At 33.9% G+C, this 19,474-nt stretch overlaps 3 protein-coding genes across 3 annotated transcripts; 1 reads left to right on the top strand and 2 right to left on the bottom strand.

Moving 5' to 3' along the window:
* The first annotated feature begins 548 nt into the window (after positions 1-548).
* Positions 549-3,003, top strand: LOC129271038 (dynein light chain 1, cytoplasmic-like). The gene is made up of 2 exons (XM_064106576.1): positions 549-668; positions 1,408-3,003. The coding sequence occupies exons 1-2, from the start codon at positions 552-554 to the stop codon at positions 1,711-1,713; spliced, it is 423 nt and encodes a 140-aa protein (XP_063962646.1). The 5' UTR covers positions 549-551; the 3' UTR covers positions 1,714-3,003.
* A 763-nt stretch (positions 3,004-3,766) lies between these two features.
* On the bottom strand, positions 3,767-10,071 carry LOC135155960 (uncharacterized). The gene is made up of 3 exons (XM_064106575.1): positions 9,986-10,071; positions 9,515-9,593; positions 3,767-6,037 (listed from the first exon to the last, which is right to left on the bottom strand). The coding sequence occupies exons 2-3, from the start codon at positions 9,590-9,592 to the stop codon at positions 5,717-5,719; spliced, it is 399 nt and encodes a 132-aa protein (XP_063962645.1). The 5' UTR covers position 9,593; positions 9,986-10,071; the 3' UTR covers positions 3,767-5,716.
* Positions 10,072-13,597: 3,526 nt separating this feature from the next.
* Positions 13,598-15,530, bottom strand: LOC135156063 (dynein light chain 1, cytoplasmic-like). Its single transcript, XM_064107145.1, has 2 exons — positions 15,419-15,530; positions 13,598-14,890 (listed from the first exon to the last, which is right to left on the bottom strand). The coding sequence occupies exon 2, from the start codon at positions 14,888-14,890 to the stop codon at positions 14,576-14,578; it is 315 nt and encodes a 104-aa protein (XP_063963215.1). The 5' UTR covers positions 15,419-15,530; the 3' UTR covers positions 13,598-14,575.
* Between the last annotated feature and the right edge of the window lie 3,944 nt (positions 15,531-19,474).

Below are 19,474 nucleotides of genomic sequence, written 5' to 3'. Positions count from 1 at the left end.
TTTCATGGCTACAAAATGTGCTAAGAATGTCCAGTTTTATGCGCTCGCATAAATTTTAGGGGGGACCGTCCCCACCTCAAATTTAAGGGGACCTGTCCCCCCGCCCCCCCCCCCCCCCCCCGCTTCCGCCGCCTATGGGGCCACCGGAGTGCAAAATTCTGGATACGCGCCTGTACAGTGTGCTTATAGCTAATTGCACCCTTAAAAATGCACAAATGAGCAAAATTGCATCAATTAGCATCCTTTTTGGTGCTGCTATTATATCAACTCATATGGTTCAAATTTGAACCCCTATTTCTTAGTGCGTACCAATTCGAGACAGCTTCCTTTATCTATCCCATTCATTAAAGTCAGACAGTTTTCTTGTGTGTTTTGACTTTAATGGCTGAATTGGGTTTGTTGGTATTCTCTTTTGTACTCTTTTGCACTAATTGTTTTCATTTCTCAACTACACTGTCAGGTATGTCGGTATTCGTCTCTCGAGGGGGGGGGGGGAGGGCGTGCGGCTCGTGTGATAATAACGAGCTTCACGTATAAACTGCAAGAGACGTATGTGTATCAAAAGCTTATTCTGCATTTCAATCTCGTCAAAGAAACGTCTCTTCAGAATATTTCGATTTTATTGTCTTCATTTTTGGACTCGTCAACAAATTCCTACAAATTCAATCGTAAGTCAAACTTATTTCGTAAATTTATAATACATTAATGATATAAATTTGACAGTATCTTTTCAGTGTTATTAGCTCCAAATGCATAGTTATCCATCAGTACACTCTTAAAACAAATCAGTCAAACTGGTACAACTAATTGTCTAGTCACATTTCTGACATATATTCTAGTCAGAAATAACTCTGTTCTATAAGTAAAATACAACTAGAAAATAGTCAAATATGACTAGAATAACAGTTGCACCCAGCTGACCCTATCAAAGAAGTCATTTTTGACTGATTTGTTTTTAGAGTGTAGATAACGATTGCTAATATCTAATCCCGATTTCAAAATATTCAAGTATTTAAAAACACCCTTTTCGGTTACTATAACGTGAATCTTGTTCTAAAGTTTGATATTGCGACCAATTCAACATTCCCGTAAAATACACGATTCCCAGTAGAACTCCGCAAACTTTAATCGTCAAGTTTTTATCTTTGATGCGACGTCTTTGCATTTTGTTTTTTGAAGTGATATTCTTTGGTAAATTCTGGTAATGAATTTAGGTTACACCCATGATTAGCAACACAACTTTGAATTGTCTTATCTCTGTCATTTTTCGTCAAATTTGGAGGAAATTGTCATAAACGTAATATCAATTTCAGCCTTGCTAACCCCCTTCTAGTACTTATCAAAACAAGTGTGCTGTTAACGATATCATTTAGAAATCTGTCTTTCTAATTATCATTTCAACGCTAGATGAATCGCGGTTACTCGGGAATGTCGAATGAGAAGGACAAAGCCGTTGTCAAAAACGCTGACATGGGCGAGGAAATGCAGGAAGAAGCCATCAAGTTAGCCATGGATAAGCTCGGTGACAAACAGAACAAACCCGTCGAGAAGGACGTCGCTGCTTACATCAAGAAGGAGTTCGACAACAAGTACGACTCAACATGGCATTGCGTCGTCGGGCGAAACTTCGGCAGCTTTGTGACTCACGAGAAAGATAATTTCACCTACTTCTACATCGGACAGACGGCGATTCTTCTCTTCAAATCTGGCTAGATGTTTGACATAAAAGATTTAGATCCTTAGACACTAGAATGCTTTCGCAACTGCAACGGGATGGATTCAAGAGCGCAGAAAATGCATTGAAAAACCCGTCAAATGACACAAAACAGCTGGGAGGTCTTTGTCGAAAATTGGTGACCCGGGACACCACTTTTGTCCCAAGTTTCGGAGCTGACGAAAAATGGCATGTCCTTTTTTCCAGATACTAGAGCCTAGGACGAAGCTGCTGCTCCGATTCACCAACCTCGACAAAGACTGCTTTGTCATGAGAGGTACTTGACAATACATTATCTATGTTCCCGAATCCGTCGAGCGTCGTAAAATCGAAAACTCCCAGATCAAACCTAGAACGGTAGAAATAAATAAATGAATGTTGGCCGTGGTCGTTATCGTCATAATCATTCACTGCACGCTCAAGTTCTGACGTCCGTTTCATAAAGATTTACAACTATTGTAACTTTGCTATTATGGCAATTACCATGGTAACAAGGCTCAGCAGCCAATCAAAATCAAGGTAACCATGGTTGTTGCCATCGTGGCAAAGTACAACGGTTGTAACTCTTTTTGTGAAACGGGCCCCAGGGCTGTAATATTCAACACAAAGGTCTGTATAATCATCCGCTAAACAGCCGATCCTGATCATTGTATGTGCATTTTGATCAACCAGGATCCAATCAGTGTCTTTTTTTCGTATTGCTATCTTTCTCAAACTTTGATTCTTCTGGGTATTCACTATATGTTAAATTAAAGTCATGATCTTTGAAGCTTCGACGCCCACACCAGCCCTCATAACCGAACTTTTCCGGGAGAGAGAGGAGGGTGGGGGGTTCTCAATCGTTGACAGCGATAAACATACCATAAGCGGCCTGGTAATTTGTTATGAAAGTAGACGAGGTAAACGGTGGTCACCATGCACATAATTTATGAAACATATCTATAGACATACAAATAATGTTTATATCAATCAATTGCCAAAATGTATTACTCCACTTATTATTTGCAAAAACAATTGTTGTTCATATATCTTTACTTCGTTTGTTTTAGATTGTTGTATTACGTACACAGCATATTGGCTGATAAAAACCGAAATAAGTATCAATACTGGTTTTTTTAATTCTATTCTTTTAGATTTAATTGGACAAATCAATGGAATATATAGCATAAAAACCTGTAAATTGTGATTTGAAATTAACTGAATATTCTTTAAGAATATCAGACTAATCATACTTTGACAAAAAATTTATCAAACTATTAATTTCATTGGTTGATTGATTGGTTGATTGACAGGTTGAATTATTAATTTTGTTATTGATTTCTCGATTCATTAATGATTGATTGATTGATTGATTGGTTGATTGATTGATTGGTTGGTTGATTGGTTGATTGATTGATTGATTGATTGGTTGATTGATTGATTGATTGATTGATTGGTTGATTGATTGATTGATTGGTTCGTTGATTGATTGATTGATTGATTGGTTGATCGATCAATTGATTGATTGATTGGTTTATTGATTGATTGATTGATTGATTGATTGATTGATCAATTGATTGGTTGTTTGGTTGATTGATTGTTTTAGTAGGATGGTTGGTTGTTTGGTCGATTTATTGATTGGTTGTTTGATTGAATGATCGATTTCTTGATTGGTTGATTGATTGATCGGTTGGTTGATTCGGTAATTGATCGATTGGTTGATTGACAGGTTGAATTATTAATTTTGTTATTGATTTCTCGATTCATTAATGATTGATTGATTGAATTAGTGATTGATAGTTTTATTGATTGTTTGATTAGTGGACTGATTGGTCATTATCACTGGCCTCATCCATCTTCACGGCCATCATTATCATCATCATCATCATCATCACCACCACCACCGCTACCATCATCATCATCACCACTACCTACACCACCACAAACACCATCACAAACATCAACATGAACAATCGTCATTACATCATTCAATTAATATGCACAGTCATACCAACCCTTTAAACATCCCGAAAAATTCTTATATATTAACAATACAAGACAAGAAAACGAAAATTCTTTCTTAACTTGTAGCTTTTTCAAATGTTATTAGTGGACAGACAACACGTGTTTAATATTATACAGACAATTACAAATGGGATCCATGCAGTGCTCTCGAAATAGTGTTAACAGGACCTGGGTAAATGAGAAGTAACTGTAACATCAATCTAAATTCATTGAGAAATATACATAGTACTTTCATGGACATTTATTTCACAAATTATGTACCCTTATGTAGATGTAATATCAAAAACTTATAGTATGAACTATGAAGAAAAAAATCTAAACATTTATATTGATCAACAGTTTATTGACCAATGAGAGTGTGCTTTGCAAACTGTATCTCGGTGCATATCATTATATATCACTTGTTTTCCCATAAATATACAGTATTTTGGTTATAATTTATGATATGGTTTAGACACGCCCTAACAACATATATACACACACAAGGGACCGAGCTTTGAAGGAAAAAAGGGCGGCATATACATGTACATAAAACATCATTGATTATTCATTCATCAAATCATGATTATAAATGAAATAATACAAACAGAAAGCTACATAATAACAACCATGTACTTTTTTTTTCTTGGGGGGGGGGATTGAAATACAAAAAAATATCAATTAATCAATAATGGACGCTATTTGGATATGATTCTTCTAATAAAAAACAATAAAATCAAATAAGGTGAGAGTGTTCTAAAGAATCGAGGGAATTGATAATTACATACGGGACACACACCAAGAAAAAATATAATAAATGGAAAAGATGTGGAATTGGGATTTTACAAAAGGAAGGGGAGAAATTCGATTGTAAACATATAATTTAACAAAACAATGGTCAGCATGAGGAACAAGTACAATTTGTTGATAATCACTTCAATAATCAATCAACTAAATAGCTTGACTCAATCACTGATCACATTACACATGAAACATAAATTGAAAACTGACATGAAAATGAAGGACTCAATAAAAAGAAGTAAACATGAATATGTTTTTATTGTTGATTTAAAAAAGACTAATAAAATCAAACTGATGAAAAATTAAAGAAAAAAGGGTAAATTAAAGCAATAAATGAAGCCAGATTGATTGGTTATTAATCAATAAATGTATGAATTGATAAATTTTCTCATTTTGTCGATCATCTAAAATAAGGAGATAACTGAAAGTATAACATAATCATAATGATAAATGAAAGAAACTAAACCATAAAAATAAACATAAACATAAACAAGTAAATAAAAACTAATTAAACTATGAACCAAGCAAACAATAAAAAAATAAATGAGTGAATAAATATGGAAATAAATGAATAAACAAATATCAATAAATAGACAAATAAATAAATAGATAAATAAATAAATAAATAAATACATGAATAAACAACTACAGCCTGTAAGAGAAGAAGATTGTAATATTTTACGTATAGTTGAGATGAAGAAATCATAGAAAACAATGGTGCGGGTGCAATGGTCCAGTGCGGGAAAAGATTCAATTTTGCACCCTTTAAAAACAACGTTGCCATTTGGTGTAACTTTGCACCCTGAGAAACCATTTTCATCTTTAACGGTGCAATTAGCTACATTTTGCTCCCTAAAGCCCGGGCCTAAAGCGTTCAGAGGTGTGCCGAGGAAGGGGTTGCAAATATGCAGCTTTTTGAACGCAAAAAAAAAATAATGAACCATGCATCTAAGGTTCAAAGTTGCGCCATATTATTTGATCGACGATACCTAATATTATACCGAATATGCATGCATCACACCCGTTACTTGGGCAGATATAGTCTGAATTTGATACTTTGCTAAGATCAATATACTGCGCATGATAAAAATTTTCAGCAAAAAGCATAAGGTATACTAATATGACGAATATTTGGAGGCTGTGACTAGGCCTATATTGGGCCGACATGTACATAAGAGTTCAATGTTTGAATAGATGAGGGTAATAGTACTAAACTGCTTAGCCCGACTTCCAAAGCAAAAAAGCCATTGGACCGATGTAGAAATAGATGAAACACTTTGCTTCGTGCGTGACGAAACTTGCGAAATGCTTGCCAACGATGACGTGCCATGTGGTGTCGAACTCGAGGTCGAAGGTCTTTTTGATGTGGGCGGCGCGATCTTTCTCGGTTTGGAATCTTTCCATGGCATCCACGCCGAGGTCGAGGGCTCGATCTTGCATGTCCTCTGTCATATCTACACTCTTGATGACTGGCTTTTGATCTTTTTTCTTTGACGATGACAGCGATGACGACGATGATGGTGACGGTGAACTAATGAACTAGATGAAAGAGGGAGAATTTTGAATAGACGCTTAATTAGGTTGCCATCTAGATCTACACATTAGCATATGCTTCTAACTAGTTTGGGAATATCAATCATAAATTTGTCATTTTTTTAAACTGATAAAAGATAAATATGAATATAGCACATTTTTTAAAAACAAAAATTGAATAAAAAGGAGCTTCGAGACGACCAATTAATTGTAACTTAAGAACGGAAAGTGATAAATTCATCGGAAGTCATTGTTTTGGTTTTTTTTATTTCAAGAAGATAAATTCATACAAAATTACATGTTGTAATTAAAATGAATACAAAGGAAAGTTCAAATTCAATTCAAATTCAAATTCATTTATTTCACTTCCATCAAACAAAAACAAATTGTATACCATATATAAAACATAAATATTTGTATCCGTTGCAAACAAAATTAATTATACATATGTAGTGAAAAAAAAAAACACTTAGACGATTTGGGCAACACATTGTAGGTTTTAAATATATATACTATTTTTCAATAGAAATTAAATTAAGATGGAAATGGAGGGACCCACTAAAAAGCAATGCTTGTACAATGTGGGCCCCTCAAGAAATAGATAACACAACAAATAACAAAATAACAAAGTATAAATACAGATAATCAAATGAGAAAAGAGTGAATAAATGAGAGGGAAATACTCACAAAATAAATACAAAGTAATAAAAAATATACAGTTTGGTGAAGGACAAAACAACCCGTCCTAAAAATATTTACCCTTCCCACCCCCCCCAGAAAAACTTGAGAAGAAAAAAAAAGGGAAAAAGGGGGAGAATGCCCTGAGAAGATGGATGGGTGCTGCTGTACGTAGATAGAACAAATGCCGTCGTGGACTCAAGCAAACTGGATTCAATGATGTGTATAAGAGGAGAAAAAATATATAAAATAACCTGGAAAGAATATAATGCACGAAAAATGTGATTGATGCCGTTAAACAAATAACCGGTAGGAAGGCGGATAAGCGGACTGGAGAGGAGAAAATAGAGGAGAGGATAGACACAATAATGAGCACATCTGAGAAGGACTTGTGTCAGATTTTTTTAATAAAAAAAGGATAATAATTTTATGTTTTAATTTTAGTTTAAAGTAATAATGATGATGACTTGACATAATAATGATGATGACTTGACAGAAATGATGAATTAAAATTAATTTGGGAGTATATTATAAGGTTTTAATAGAGATAATTTGAATTTAGTCTTAAAAGAGTTCAAAGATTTTGCATTTGTTATATCATTATGAAGTGAGTTCCATAACTTCGGTCCATCGTATATAAATGTGTGCTGAGCCCGCAAAGTTCTTAAAAGTGGTAAATGAAATTCACCCAATCGCCTTGTTGGATAGTTGTGAATGGATTGATTTTTTGGAAACATTGAATTGAATACATTTGGGAGGTTGTTGTTGTTATAGTTATACATAAACTGACCGAGATTAAACAAATATAAGTCCTTAATTTTCAATATTCTATGTTAAAAAAATAATGGGTCAGTATGAGACAAATATGCCGTGTGACATATAATACGTAGAGACTTCTTTTGTAATAGGAGTAATTTGTCTAAGAGTGTTTGTTGTGTGTTACCCCACGCTAAAATTCCATAATTTAAATAAGGCAATATAAGGGATGAATATAATGTAAGCAGGGACGATAATGGTAAACAAAATTTAAGCTTGTTAATTATACCAATGTTGCGTGAAATAGTTTTACATATGTTATCTATGTGAAATTTCCATGAGAGCTTATTATCGACTGTTATTCCAAGAAACTTAATATGGGATACATTTTCCAAGGGAGTTCCATCCAAAATAATATCAACAGGAAGTGTATTTATGGAGTTGCTAAACAACATGTATTTTGTTTTTTGAAGATTTAGTGACAATTTATTTGCTCTTATCCATTCGGTAACATTTTCTAGTTCAGAGTTGATTATATTAGCAAGGTGAAGAGGATTTTTATGTGAAAAAAATAAGTTACGGCTATGTATCTGTTAACCCATTTTAAGCTGGAATTATATATAACTTGCTGTCATTCTCCCATCGGGTCATAAGGTACCTTGCCTGATTATGTGTAAAACAAGTACTAAAGCATCTACTTGATGAAAAGCCTTTTATTGGAGAAATCAAATTGTTTATATCTGTATCAGGTATATGCACACAAACCCCGATTTTCTACAATTGATAACCATTCTGTTGCCATTATCTTATCATCACAGACAGGGGCGGAGTCATGATGTATTTTTTCATAATTATTTATTATTTTTATTTCATTTTATTCATTTACTAATTTATTTTTAATTGATTTATCTGATTTCATTTATTTATTGTTTATTTTTTTTGGGGGGCGCTAAAAAATTTGTTGTATTATGGTTTGTTGATGTAAATATTGTTAATCGATTATGCCTGATATCGAGAAAAGATAGAGACACAGTTATATGAGAAAAGATAGAGACACAATTCAACCTGACATTGCTTTTTTTATTAGCCAGGTAAAAATATTGTATTAATCAATGAAAATGCATAAAAAACACTTTATACAACATTTTTTTACCAGAAAGAAATAACACCTGGAATATTCACAAGACTAAAATGCAATATATCGTTTTTCAGATAAAGACATCGAAAATATTTTAAAAGACCAACGTGATGCACATTAAGTAGCCGACTTAGAGAGTTCCAATTTAAATCAATACACGGAATCATTTATACAAGTCAGCATTTGCATTTATTTGGGAAAGTTGATTCTGATCAGTTGTAACTCTTTATGAAACGGGCCCCTGGAATATTGAAACAACTCCACAGCATTAATCGTAACAAGATATCTAGACCAGATGACCTTCCTCCATAGCTCAAATGGAAGCAAATGAAATAACCCCAGTAATATCTATCAGTCCTCAATAAATGAGGGTTATGTCACTTTACAGTTGAAAAGGGCTAATGTTTGTCCTATCTTTAAAAGGGGGACACGTCTGATCCCTCTAACTACAGAGGAATATCATTAACTGGTATTGCTTATAAGATACTCGAAAACATTGTACATTTTGGAAATGCATGAAATCTCGGTTGACAACCAACATGGTTTTAGTGCAAAACGTTCTATACGTTCTATATACTTACTGTCCATGATATAACAAACACTCTTGAGAAAGGAAAGTCTGTAGACTTAGCCTAATCTTTCAAATAATAAAACGTCTTGTTGCCATCAACCCCAAAAACTTCATCCACAGAACTAGCCGGCAGACTAGAGAAAATACTTATCAAATTTCGACGTCAAGGGATACTCATAAATACAGCTTCTTCCCTCGAACCACTAAATACTAGAATGAATTAAACTTAACCCAAGACAAGACAATACAACACAAAAGACTGCACGAAGAACTTCATATACCCCTCCAAAAAATGTATATATTTGAAAAAAAAAAAAAATAACAGAGTAGGCCTACTTACCGGTGAGTTGCTTGTGAAACCACCACTAGTCTTTGCACTGGTACTGAAGCTATATGTAGAATGACTGGTTTTCGACATCCTGTTAAAGAGAAACGATATTGCCTAAATCATGTCAAAATCCTATTTTTTGTTTATTCATAAAAGCTAACATTTAACCAATCACAAGATTGTCAACGGAATTACATCAGTTTGGGTATAGCACAATGAAAAAGAATTCTAGGAAATTCTCTCCAACTTATCAGCTCCCCAGTGTAAAGCATAATGTCGGTCATTGTATCGCTGTGATTGATGCGACGTCAGCAGAAACATAAGATTGATTTTTTTTATATAGAGGCAATATGTTTTTGTTTTTCTTCTGCTTTCTTTGGTTCATAGATGATAAACTAAGCATTGTGTAAATATCATATACATTATGAAGTAAAATGAGCTTTAAAAGTGGTAAAAACGCTATACTAATAGTTAGTTTCTTACCTGAAGTGATATGACAGGGCTTTGCTAGGGAAAATCAAACTACGCTGGATCGGGGTAAACTTTCTAACTGAAATGAAAGATAAAAAGAAAGTCAGTCTCTACGGTCAATAGGACCTATTTCATTTCATCTTTCGCCCTTTTACACGCCCTTCTTGAACCATATCAAACGTTTTTGAATTTTCACGCAACAATTGGTGGAAACAAAAGAATTGACAAATACCCTTTCGAAGTGTTCCCACGGCGTTCGGATATGAAACCTTTTCTTATTTCAAGGTCAACTTTACACCCAGCTCGATAACCCACAACAACATGGTTTGGCTTTGAAAGTTGACTGACAACGCCCCCATATTCACTCACTGAGAAAGTATTCGTATTATTGTCAGGAAAAAAAAATGAAAGAAAGGACCGAAAATAATTTCGCACGCCCCCACTTTACTTGAGACAATGAATATTGTAATTTTAAAGAAATACATTGATTTTTCGACTTAACATCATCTATACTTTTATTGATTTCTTGTTGTTGTTGACAAAGGCTAATAACTTAAAAGAAAAATTCATATAATGTGCTGAGATAAGGCGTTGAATTGTTATTTTTTACTTTTGTTTCTAACTTGAATATAATATTTTTAATAACTTTGGTACCGTTGGGTTTGTGTAGTTAAGTGTTGTTACGTAGGCCTGCCCTTCAAAGCTCGGATTTGTTAAATCACCAATGAGTACAATTTCTTATAAAATCTGATTTTGTCATGATCATGAGTAATAGTTTCAGAGATCAATTTGCGCATAACTTGCATAATCGAATCTGTCCTCGTAAAAGAAATAAAATCTGAGTAAAAAGTGTTTGAGGGGAAAAGGGGGGATGCTTTGGCCATTTTGAGTATCAAAAATAGAAGAGTAGTCAGGAAACATTTTACGTAGTTCATCATGCATATAGCGGCTGACCTTATAGACGACATAAATTGCTCTTGGGTCTTATTTTAAATCAAAGTAGAGACAATGACAGAGCGGGGATTCGAACTTTCAACCTTACGATTATAGGAGTCCAACGCTCTAACCACTAGACCACATGACCACACTATCCATAATATGCTACTAGGGACCATGTGGCTTATTTGAAATCCCCATTTGGGTATTGTAAGTACAACTTCCTGCAACTTAACAAAGTTTTGAATTTCTCATCCTTTGTCCGATTTTGATAATACTTTCAATTATCATCTTCTCTTAAAAAAAATATACTCATAAAAACCTTTAGAGTCCCATTTAATTTGATGGAATGCAGATTGGGGGAGAAGCTCGTATTCAATTTTAAAGGCAAGATGTACTTTGGAAAATTGAAAAAGTTATTGGAAAAAACAGCAGCAACAACAACATTATCCAATGTTTGATCATCTGCACGTAGTAAAGGAGAAAATAAAAAATGAAAAGGTGTCACTTTTTTTCGTAGCTTCTAACAAAACAATAATCACCTATATTATAAAAAAAAATTATCCTTCATATTAGCCGTAGCTTTTAACAAACAACACTGTATGGACATTCTGTCTTGGGAACCCTTTTCAGATTGTTTGGAGAAGTGTTTTGAATGGAAAACCTTGACGTCTTGACAAGGTTGAGGTGAAGAGTTGCTTTATTCTATAACACCATTTTTTATTATTGTCATCTATAAAATTTTAGTATAAAGTCTATTCTTTTCTTTGAATTGGCACTGGAGGCTGTAACGTTCGCCATGTACATTGAATAAAATAATTATACCGCGAGAAAGATATTTCTCCTTCAAAATAACTATGATATACTTATGAAAGAGATGAAATGCAAACTTGAAAATGACAAGAGTTTATAAAGGAAAAAAAGGTAATTTCCATTGCCTTAAGCGGAGGGGGGGGGGCAGGGGGCAGTTAGCCCCTAGAAATTTTGAAAACTAACATTTTTTTACTGAACATTAAAAAAAAATTAAAAGTGTGCATGAAATCCTTCGAATTCACTTTACAAAATGCAAAATTGCCCCCAATGACAAGCTCAGTCCCTCGCTTTTGAGTTTCTTCAAAAATGTTTATGCGTCCTGCCCCCCCCCCCCCCGGAAAATAAAATTTGCGTACGGCCATGGTAATTTACCCTAAGCCTGTTTAACCGTGATCAGATAGAATTGAAATTATCAGAATAGAATTATCAATCTTTCACTCCATCCAAGCAATTAAATTTCACTTGAAGTTCTTAAAATTCTAAAAAGAGAAAATAATGCAATTCATGCAGTAATGTGATTTTGCTTGCCTGTTAATCATCGTGTCTCTTCTTGATAATGTATTTTGTAGCTGAGTATTGTGACTTGTCGCATTCAAAATATCTACATAATTTCTTAATCCTTGCAGTTTGTTTCGTAAATTGTCATGGATTGAATACAGATTTACAATCTATAACGGACGCCCAGTGGCGTAATAATAACTGAGGGGAGGGGGGGGGGGGGGGGGGCAGACATGGCATATGAGACAAAATTTCTAAAAAGATGCGAACGATAGAAGCAACTGAGCAAAATACTTTAATCAATATGGAATTATGAGGGACTTTTTCTAAAAAGGTGTGGTTACGCGACAAACCTACCCGACGCAAACGCCCGGTGGAATGAGACAAACCATATTGTACAATTACACGACTCGAATATCTTTTTTAATATCCTCTTATTCCTTTTCTTCTTTTATCCTTCTTTTCCCCTATTGGTAATATATTTTTGTTCCTTTGTTCAGTACTTGGAAGATCACATGGGCGTTTACCCCACCCCTCTCTATATTGGCTCTCCCTCACTCACACACACACACACTTTTTTTTTTTTAAATTCTTATCTCAAACGGGTCGCGATTTTTTTTTTCTTGCTTTTTTTAGCCTTTATTCAGATACTATTACATTTTTCATGTACAAGGGTAATAAATCAAATACATGTATGCAAATTAAAGTGAAGTACACTTATACATCAATATAACAAATGAAATAATATACATCTTGATATAAATTTTTCGAACAAATATTATCATAACCCATAATACCAATAACAAAAACCAATAACAAATAACAATAACAAAAACACACACTCTCTCTCTCTTTCTCTCTCACTCACTCACTCACTCAATCAATCAACCAACCAATTAATCAATCAATCACTCACTCAATCTATATCAATCAATCAATCAATCAGTCAGTCAATCAATCAATCAATCAATTAATCAATCAAACACTCAATCAATTTGTCAGTCAATCGTCTAAAAACTGACTAATCAGCGCATCAAACCTAAGAAAAAATCATAAAGCAAATCTAACGAATCTACTAATCGATCGATCGATCAATAAATAAATAAATGAATAAATAAATAAATAAATAAATAAATAAATAAATAAATAAATAAATAAATAAATAAATAAATAAATAAATAAATAAATAAATAAATAAATAAATAAATCAATCAATCAATCAGTCAATCAATCAATCAATCTTTCAATTAATCATCAGATCTGTCTTGATTAAACCCTTTCGGGCGATTTCTCTTAATTATATCAATACAAAGATACACAAAAAACATATGAAATATCCAAAGTATACCTTACTGAACATATCAAATTAACAAACTGTTTCTCTTTTCATTCGGGCTTGATCTCGAATTCTTTGTATTTCGTTACATTACAGTGACTGTTAATAGATAATATATAATGAGTAACAATAGTTGATTAATAATAATAACAACACCAGTAATAAAAATAAGAATGATAACTATAAGAAGAATAACAATAATAGCAACGCAATGATAATAATGTTTTAAAAAAATGATGATCCATTAACTTTCGATTTTTTTTCCAATCTCCAATTGTCAACCAAAAAAAAAAATAACAGTTTATATCCTTTATTGGAATAGATAATATTAAAAGCTATATCGAGATAATTGGGCAAAATTTTCAACCTATTCAACTGCACGATGCAGTGCACTATACAATTGAATACAGGAGAATATTCATTCAAATTCGAATTCCTTATAATATCGATATAAGACTACATAATCAATATATTTATTTATTTGTTTATTTATTCTTTTTGTTTCCATTCACAGATTGTTATCATTTTCTTTAGGTTCTGTACAGTAGGGGTAATCTGATTTTTGCACTGCGATTCATATCAAGAATTTAAGTGATATAATATACTTCTAATTTCCTTATTGTTGAATTAAGACAATAAATGATACAATAATTAAATTATATTGGATGGCACAGAATGGAATACCATAAATATTCCATGAGTTAGGGAAAATATTCCACGAATCGCAGATGAGTTGAATATTGGCCCTAACGATGATGGATGATAGATGATAATTGTAAATATTATGTTACATATAAATCATTATTATATTATTATAAACTATGCTTTATCATCTGAATTGAAAACTTATTAAAATAAATATAAATCGGTGATATTACATCGGCAACACATGAAGAGAAAGCATCCATCTACCTCTGTTTTCTATTATAATATCTTCGTCAACCTAGAGTTTCATCCAAAGTCATATATGCACCTAAAATGATTCCAGCTACTTGATTCTATTTCGCTGATTTTTTCCCCTATCCTGATTTGAAGAGCAGGATCGCTTTCTGACCGATGTAAAAGTAGATGAAACCGCCTTTCTCGTGAGTGACGTAGCTGCCGTAGTTGCGCCCGACGATGCAGTGCCATGTCGGTTCGTGGGTCTTATCGAACTCTTTCTTGATGTGGGCGGCGATGTCCTTCTCGACGGTAAACTTCTCGAACGCTTCCTGCGCAACTGATATGGCATCCTCTTGGTCTTCGTCAGACATGTCAGCATTCTTAACGACAAGTTTGTCTTTTTCTGATCGCTTGTCATCGGACATGAAGGTACTACGACCACTGCGACTCATCTAGAAATTAAAAAAATATATTACAATAATAAAGATGCCATTGTACAAAAGATTCAAGATCTACTAAATTTCCACCCAAAAAAGGAATAATGAAGTCTAAGCAGTGTATGTGCATATATAATTCATTGTAAGTTTTAGATCAACGGTTCTCAGGAAAAATTCGAATCAAGACATTATCGATATGCTTCTTTTAAAAATGATCAAATTGATACTGTAATTAGAATTATCATTGTGAATTGTAATTATCATTTCTAATTGAGATTAGTACTGCAAAAATATAATTGTTAATTTTAAATTACTATTGTCAGTTTGAATTATTATTATAAAATTTTATTAGCAATCTTATTGTAATCGAAATTATTCATTTATGTCTAGAAATGTCCGATTGGGAGATTCATCTGACTACTATATAAAACATTAAAATGTCATTTGCGATTGATAAAGATACAATTGCTTCTTTTTGGCATAGAAAATACGATTGAGAGATTTAACTGACTACTATAAAACATTGAAATCTCAGTCACTTACGATTGATGTAGATGCCGTGAACCACGGGGTGATCGAATCTAGTTACAGTTGCTGAAGACTCAAATCAGATGATATCCTAGTGAGGGTATAGGGTGATGACGAATAAGCCTAATTTGTACCAAATATTTATGTTATATATCTTCGTCGGAACAACTTTTGTTCTTTGAACTTGTACTCGTACTCCCCGCTCGAAAAAAACACACGCATCCAACCTCAAACACAATAGGAGGCTGAGAAATGAAAACATGAGAATTATAATAGTCAATCATCCGAGCACTTTTTTATGAAGAATAGATATATTTCAATTTTCATTTTTTATTTTGCAACCACCCCCTTATCCTTCTAAAACGATGGGGGTAGTATGTACCCCTATCTCAAATTTGCACCGAATTTCATCACCATTTTCATCATAATTGTCACTGTGGTCATCAACATAATCATATTGAATTATGATAATCGTCACCACCAGCACACCATCACTTTCGTATCTCCATTACCATTAGGCCTATACCACAATCTCTATCTCCATCATCATCATCATCATCATCATCATCATCTCCATCATCATCATCATCATCGCCATCATCATCATCATCATCATCATCATCATCATCTCCATCATCATCATCATCATCATCATCATCGTAACTATATCCCCTCCCCACATTTTAGTATTAATCATCTCCCTCCCCTATCATCCTTATTCTCCTTCTCCCCTCACCCCTCACCCCTTCATTATCATTTGTAGCAGCACCATCTATACCATCAACCAATAATCTTTATCATTTTCATGTTCTTCAATATCTTCGTAAGAATGACAGGTCATCAAAAACTGTCAGCACTACGTCTTGTGGATATATAGTGTGCTTTATTTGAACGTTCTCACCAAAAAAAAATAAGACACAAAAATGAACGGAGGCCATTTCTCTCGTAGCTTTTAACAAAACAATGTAAATCTTATTGCATTTACACCCCACCCCGGCATACATGGAGGTTGTAACAAGCCAGCAATATATTGTTTAAAGCATGTACTCTTTACCCAATCTTGTAACGTGATGTTATGAATATACTACCTTGGCGTCTTGTCAATGCAATAACGTTCAAGGGGCTGTTTATTCTAACGCCATATTTGGTTTCTTTACACTGCATTTTTTCCTTTGACGATTCCCTTTTTATTTAGTTGACTCAGTAGCTTTTAACCATTGTTGTGTGCTAGGTGTGAGGCATTTCCCAAAACGGTTGTATCGTGAGAAAGATATTTCTAGTGCCTCTCTACGTTTGTCATCATAACGGAATTTATTTATGGTGGCCCGGGTCCCGATGTGCAAATTTCCATAGATATCCATTTAGTTGATGTTGATTGGATCGATCAGGGAAATGGGATCAATCGCAACTCTTTGTAAGAAGGGGCCCAGGAGTAGCACACACATACAACATTAGAAATTGAAAAATAGGGGGAGGGGGAGGGTAGGGGATCTAGGGTCATTGTATTCAAATTTTCATGACGATTGAGAGATAATATATCAGCATGATATTTCCAGCATATTTTACGCATGAATATCTATCAATCGACAGGAAAATGAAAACCAGTGTTGTTCGTTGTTTCGTATTGCTTTCTCTATTTCAACTCTGTATATTCATTTTATGATCAAGTCCCTATGCATATGTAATCATACCTAAATACCAATCATATTTGTCCTAATTGCGAATTAAATGCATAGAACTGAATGGAATGACTAATTTACTTGATTAACCCTTTGCGTGCGACGGGCTTCCACAGAAGCCCAGCGAGTTGTTCACTTAGCTACGACGGGCTTCTACAGAAGCCGAAATTTTTTTGGTCTAATTCGATGAAGTTTTTCAGCTTTTTCGTAATTGTTATGTACTAAAACCTCTGCCATTATTTCCTTTATAAACCTATTTCGATAACAGAATGAAAAAAATATACAGCTACGTGGGGAAAAATCCCGAAAATAGGAAATCATTTCAACTTTACCCGATTTTTGCGTTGGATTCAGACGGGGACGAATAAATTTGGTGACGTGCACGTACGCGCGCGCAAAAGGCCTGATCACGTGACATGTTCGGATCACGTGATTTGATCCATATCGTACACCAACATCTTTTCTGCAAGATCGTCACGTAATAAGCTACGCGTTTATTCACCATTTCCGTCTTATTATTTGTTTCATCAAGGAGATTTCACTCTAGAATGATATCTCCTCGGTTTCATCGATCGATTGTATTTTCAGAAAAACAGAAAAGCTTGTACGAGAGTAATGTCTTAGTACTTTGAGCTGATCTCGGTACACTTTTGAACTTTTTCACTATAATCATCTCTCTTCTTCTCATTATTTTTGTCTACTATTCTGTAAAAAAAAAAGAGAAAATAAAGCAGTTTAGCGCACCATTCATCTTATGCTGTTTTCAAAAGGAAAACGTCCATGTTTTTCATGATATCCGCACTACCCGAACAAAAGAAGGTCAGGGCGGCCACTCAAACAAAATCCTTCCGAAAAGAGCAGGATACAGATGGTCAACGCCCCGAACAAAAGGAAGATTAGTGTTTATCGAGAGGATGACTTATTGAATGCTTTTCGTACTTAGCAATACAAAAAGCTTTTATGAATACTTTTTTTTATTTCGACCAACATACCGGAACTAAAAACAACAAACTTTGTCTCATTTACCAACAACTCGTAGGTGCTTATGACATCCGTCAGTGATTCAAAGCGCTTCCCCTTGGTGATGATGCATATAAGGATGAAAGAAGAACCATTTAGGGAAATTGTAGAAAAAAATGTTCAGATGTCACGGAGAACGAGAGAGAATGAGAGACAGAGAATAAAAGGGTTAATAGACAAGTGCGCTTTGCTAAAATCCATGAATATCCACTTAAACGAATAACAACATGACTTTATTTTTGGTTATAGATTACTAAAAAAAATCCCACAACGTTTGTTTGTCGCAACTCGGTCTTCAGACCCTTGTCAAACTGATGACTTTTTTTTTTTTTATTCTTGTTTGACATACCCCTTCCCCCTCCAGATAGAAATGTTCTGACCTGCACTCTAATATTGCTTGTTTGTCTCCTCTCTCCGATTTTCTGGTTTTTTTTTCGCCAATTTCTTAATTTTTTTTTAACCGGCGAAAAGCGTGGTAGAAAAGATTCATTTAGAAAAAATCCGACCCACCCGTTTTTGTTCCCGTTACTGCAAACAAACATTTGGGTCGCTTACCCTGGTTAGCATCAAAACCGAAATATCTTATTTCTTACATAAAAAAACAGGGGCCGCTGAGCGTTTTTGATAATGGAGGGGTTGAGCCGATAGTTGGAGGGAGTGCACCGGCTAAAAGAAAAATTACAAATTTATATAGACTTCGGATTTTTTGTACATGTTTGCTGAAGGGGAGAGGACTGAAACTTCCTACCAACTCCGCCGCTTCTGTACTATTAGATTGAACGATTAAAACGATAGAGGCAAAAGTGAATTATATTATAATAATAATAATAATAACATGCAACATTTATATAGCAATTATAATACAAATGTTTCTAAGCGCTGCATACTATTACTATTATGATTTGTTTTAATGATTTATTTATTACCATGATTATTTCATGTGTTTTTGGTTGTGAAATCAAGGAGACACATAAAAAATAGAACAAAACGAAAGAACAAATAAAAAACACTTTTAATTGCAGATGTTATAATTTATTCAAGAAAAAATCATTTCTCTTACTTTTAGTAGTTGCTAGCATGGCTCTTTTTTAGGGAAAAGTAAAATAAAGAAAGAAACGTAGAAAGTGACAAGGAGAGAGTCGGGAGGTATGATTTCAGACTTACAATTTTAGTCACTCGTACTCGTGTAACTTTGAAATAATTTCAGGATATTACAAATCGAATACTGGTGCGCAAACTTCAGGAAGAAAATTATTTTACTATTACAATAGCTGCGTGGCAAATTGAATTAATTGAGACATATAATTTACGAAAAAAAATCTTTAAAAAAATGACTTTTAGTGAAAGATGGAGGCCTCTGTCTTGCCATATC

Source organism: Lytechinus pictus, chromosome 11, assembly GCF_037042905.1.
Source record: "Lytechinus pictus isolate F3 Inbred chromosome 11, Lp3.0, whole genome shotgun sequence".
In the NCBI taxonomy this organism is placed as follows: domain Eukaryota; kingdom Metazoa; phylum Echinodermata; class Echinoidea; order Temnopleuroida; family Toxopneustidae; genus Lytechinus; species Lytechinus pictus.
This window is presented reverse-complemented; position numbering and strand designations above follow the sequence as displayed.

What these genes read in the sequence shown, in the direction of transcription:
- LOC129271038 (XM_064106576.1), top strand. Translation starts at nt 552, where the DNA reads ATGTGTATCAAAAGCTTATTCTGCATTTCAATCTCGTCAAAGAAACGT. An exon ending in AAATTCCTACAAATTCAATC is followed by an intron (nt 669 to 1,407) that starts GTAAGTCAAACT and finishes TTTCAACGCTAG; the next exon opens with ATGAATCGCGGTTACTCGGG.
- LOC135155960 (XM_064106575.1), bottom strand. Translation starts at nt 9,592, where the DNA reads ATGTCGAAAACCAGTCATTCTACATATAGCTTCAGTACCAGTGCAAAG. An exon ending in GTTTCACAAGCAACTCACCG is followed by an intron (nt 6,038 to 9,514) that starts GTAAGTAGGCCT and finishes TCTTTCATCTAG; the next exon opens with TTCATTAGTTCACCGTCACC.
- LOC135156063 (XM_064107145.1), bottom strand. Translation starts at nt 14,890, where the DNA reads ATGAGTCGCAGTGGTCGTAGTACCTTCATGTCCGATGACAAGCGATCA.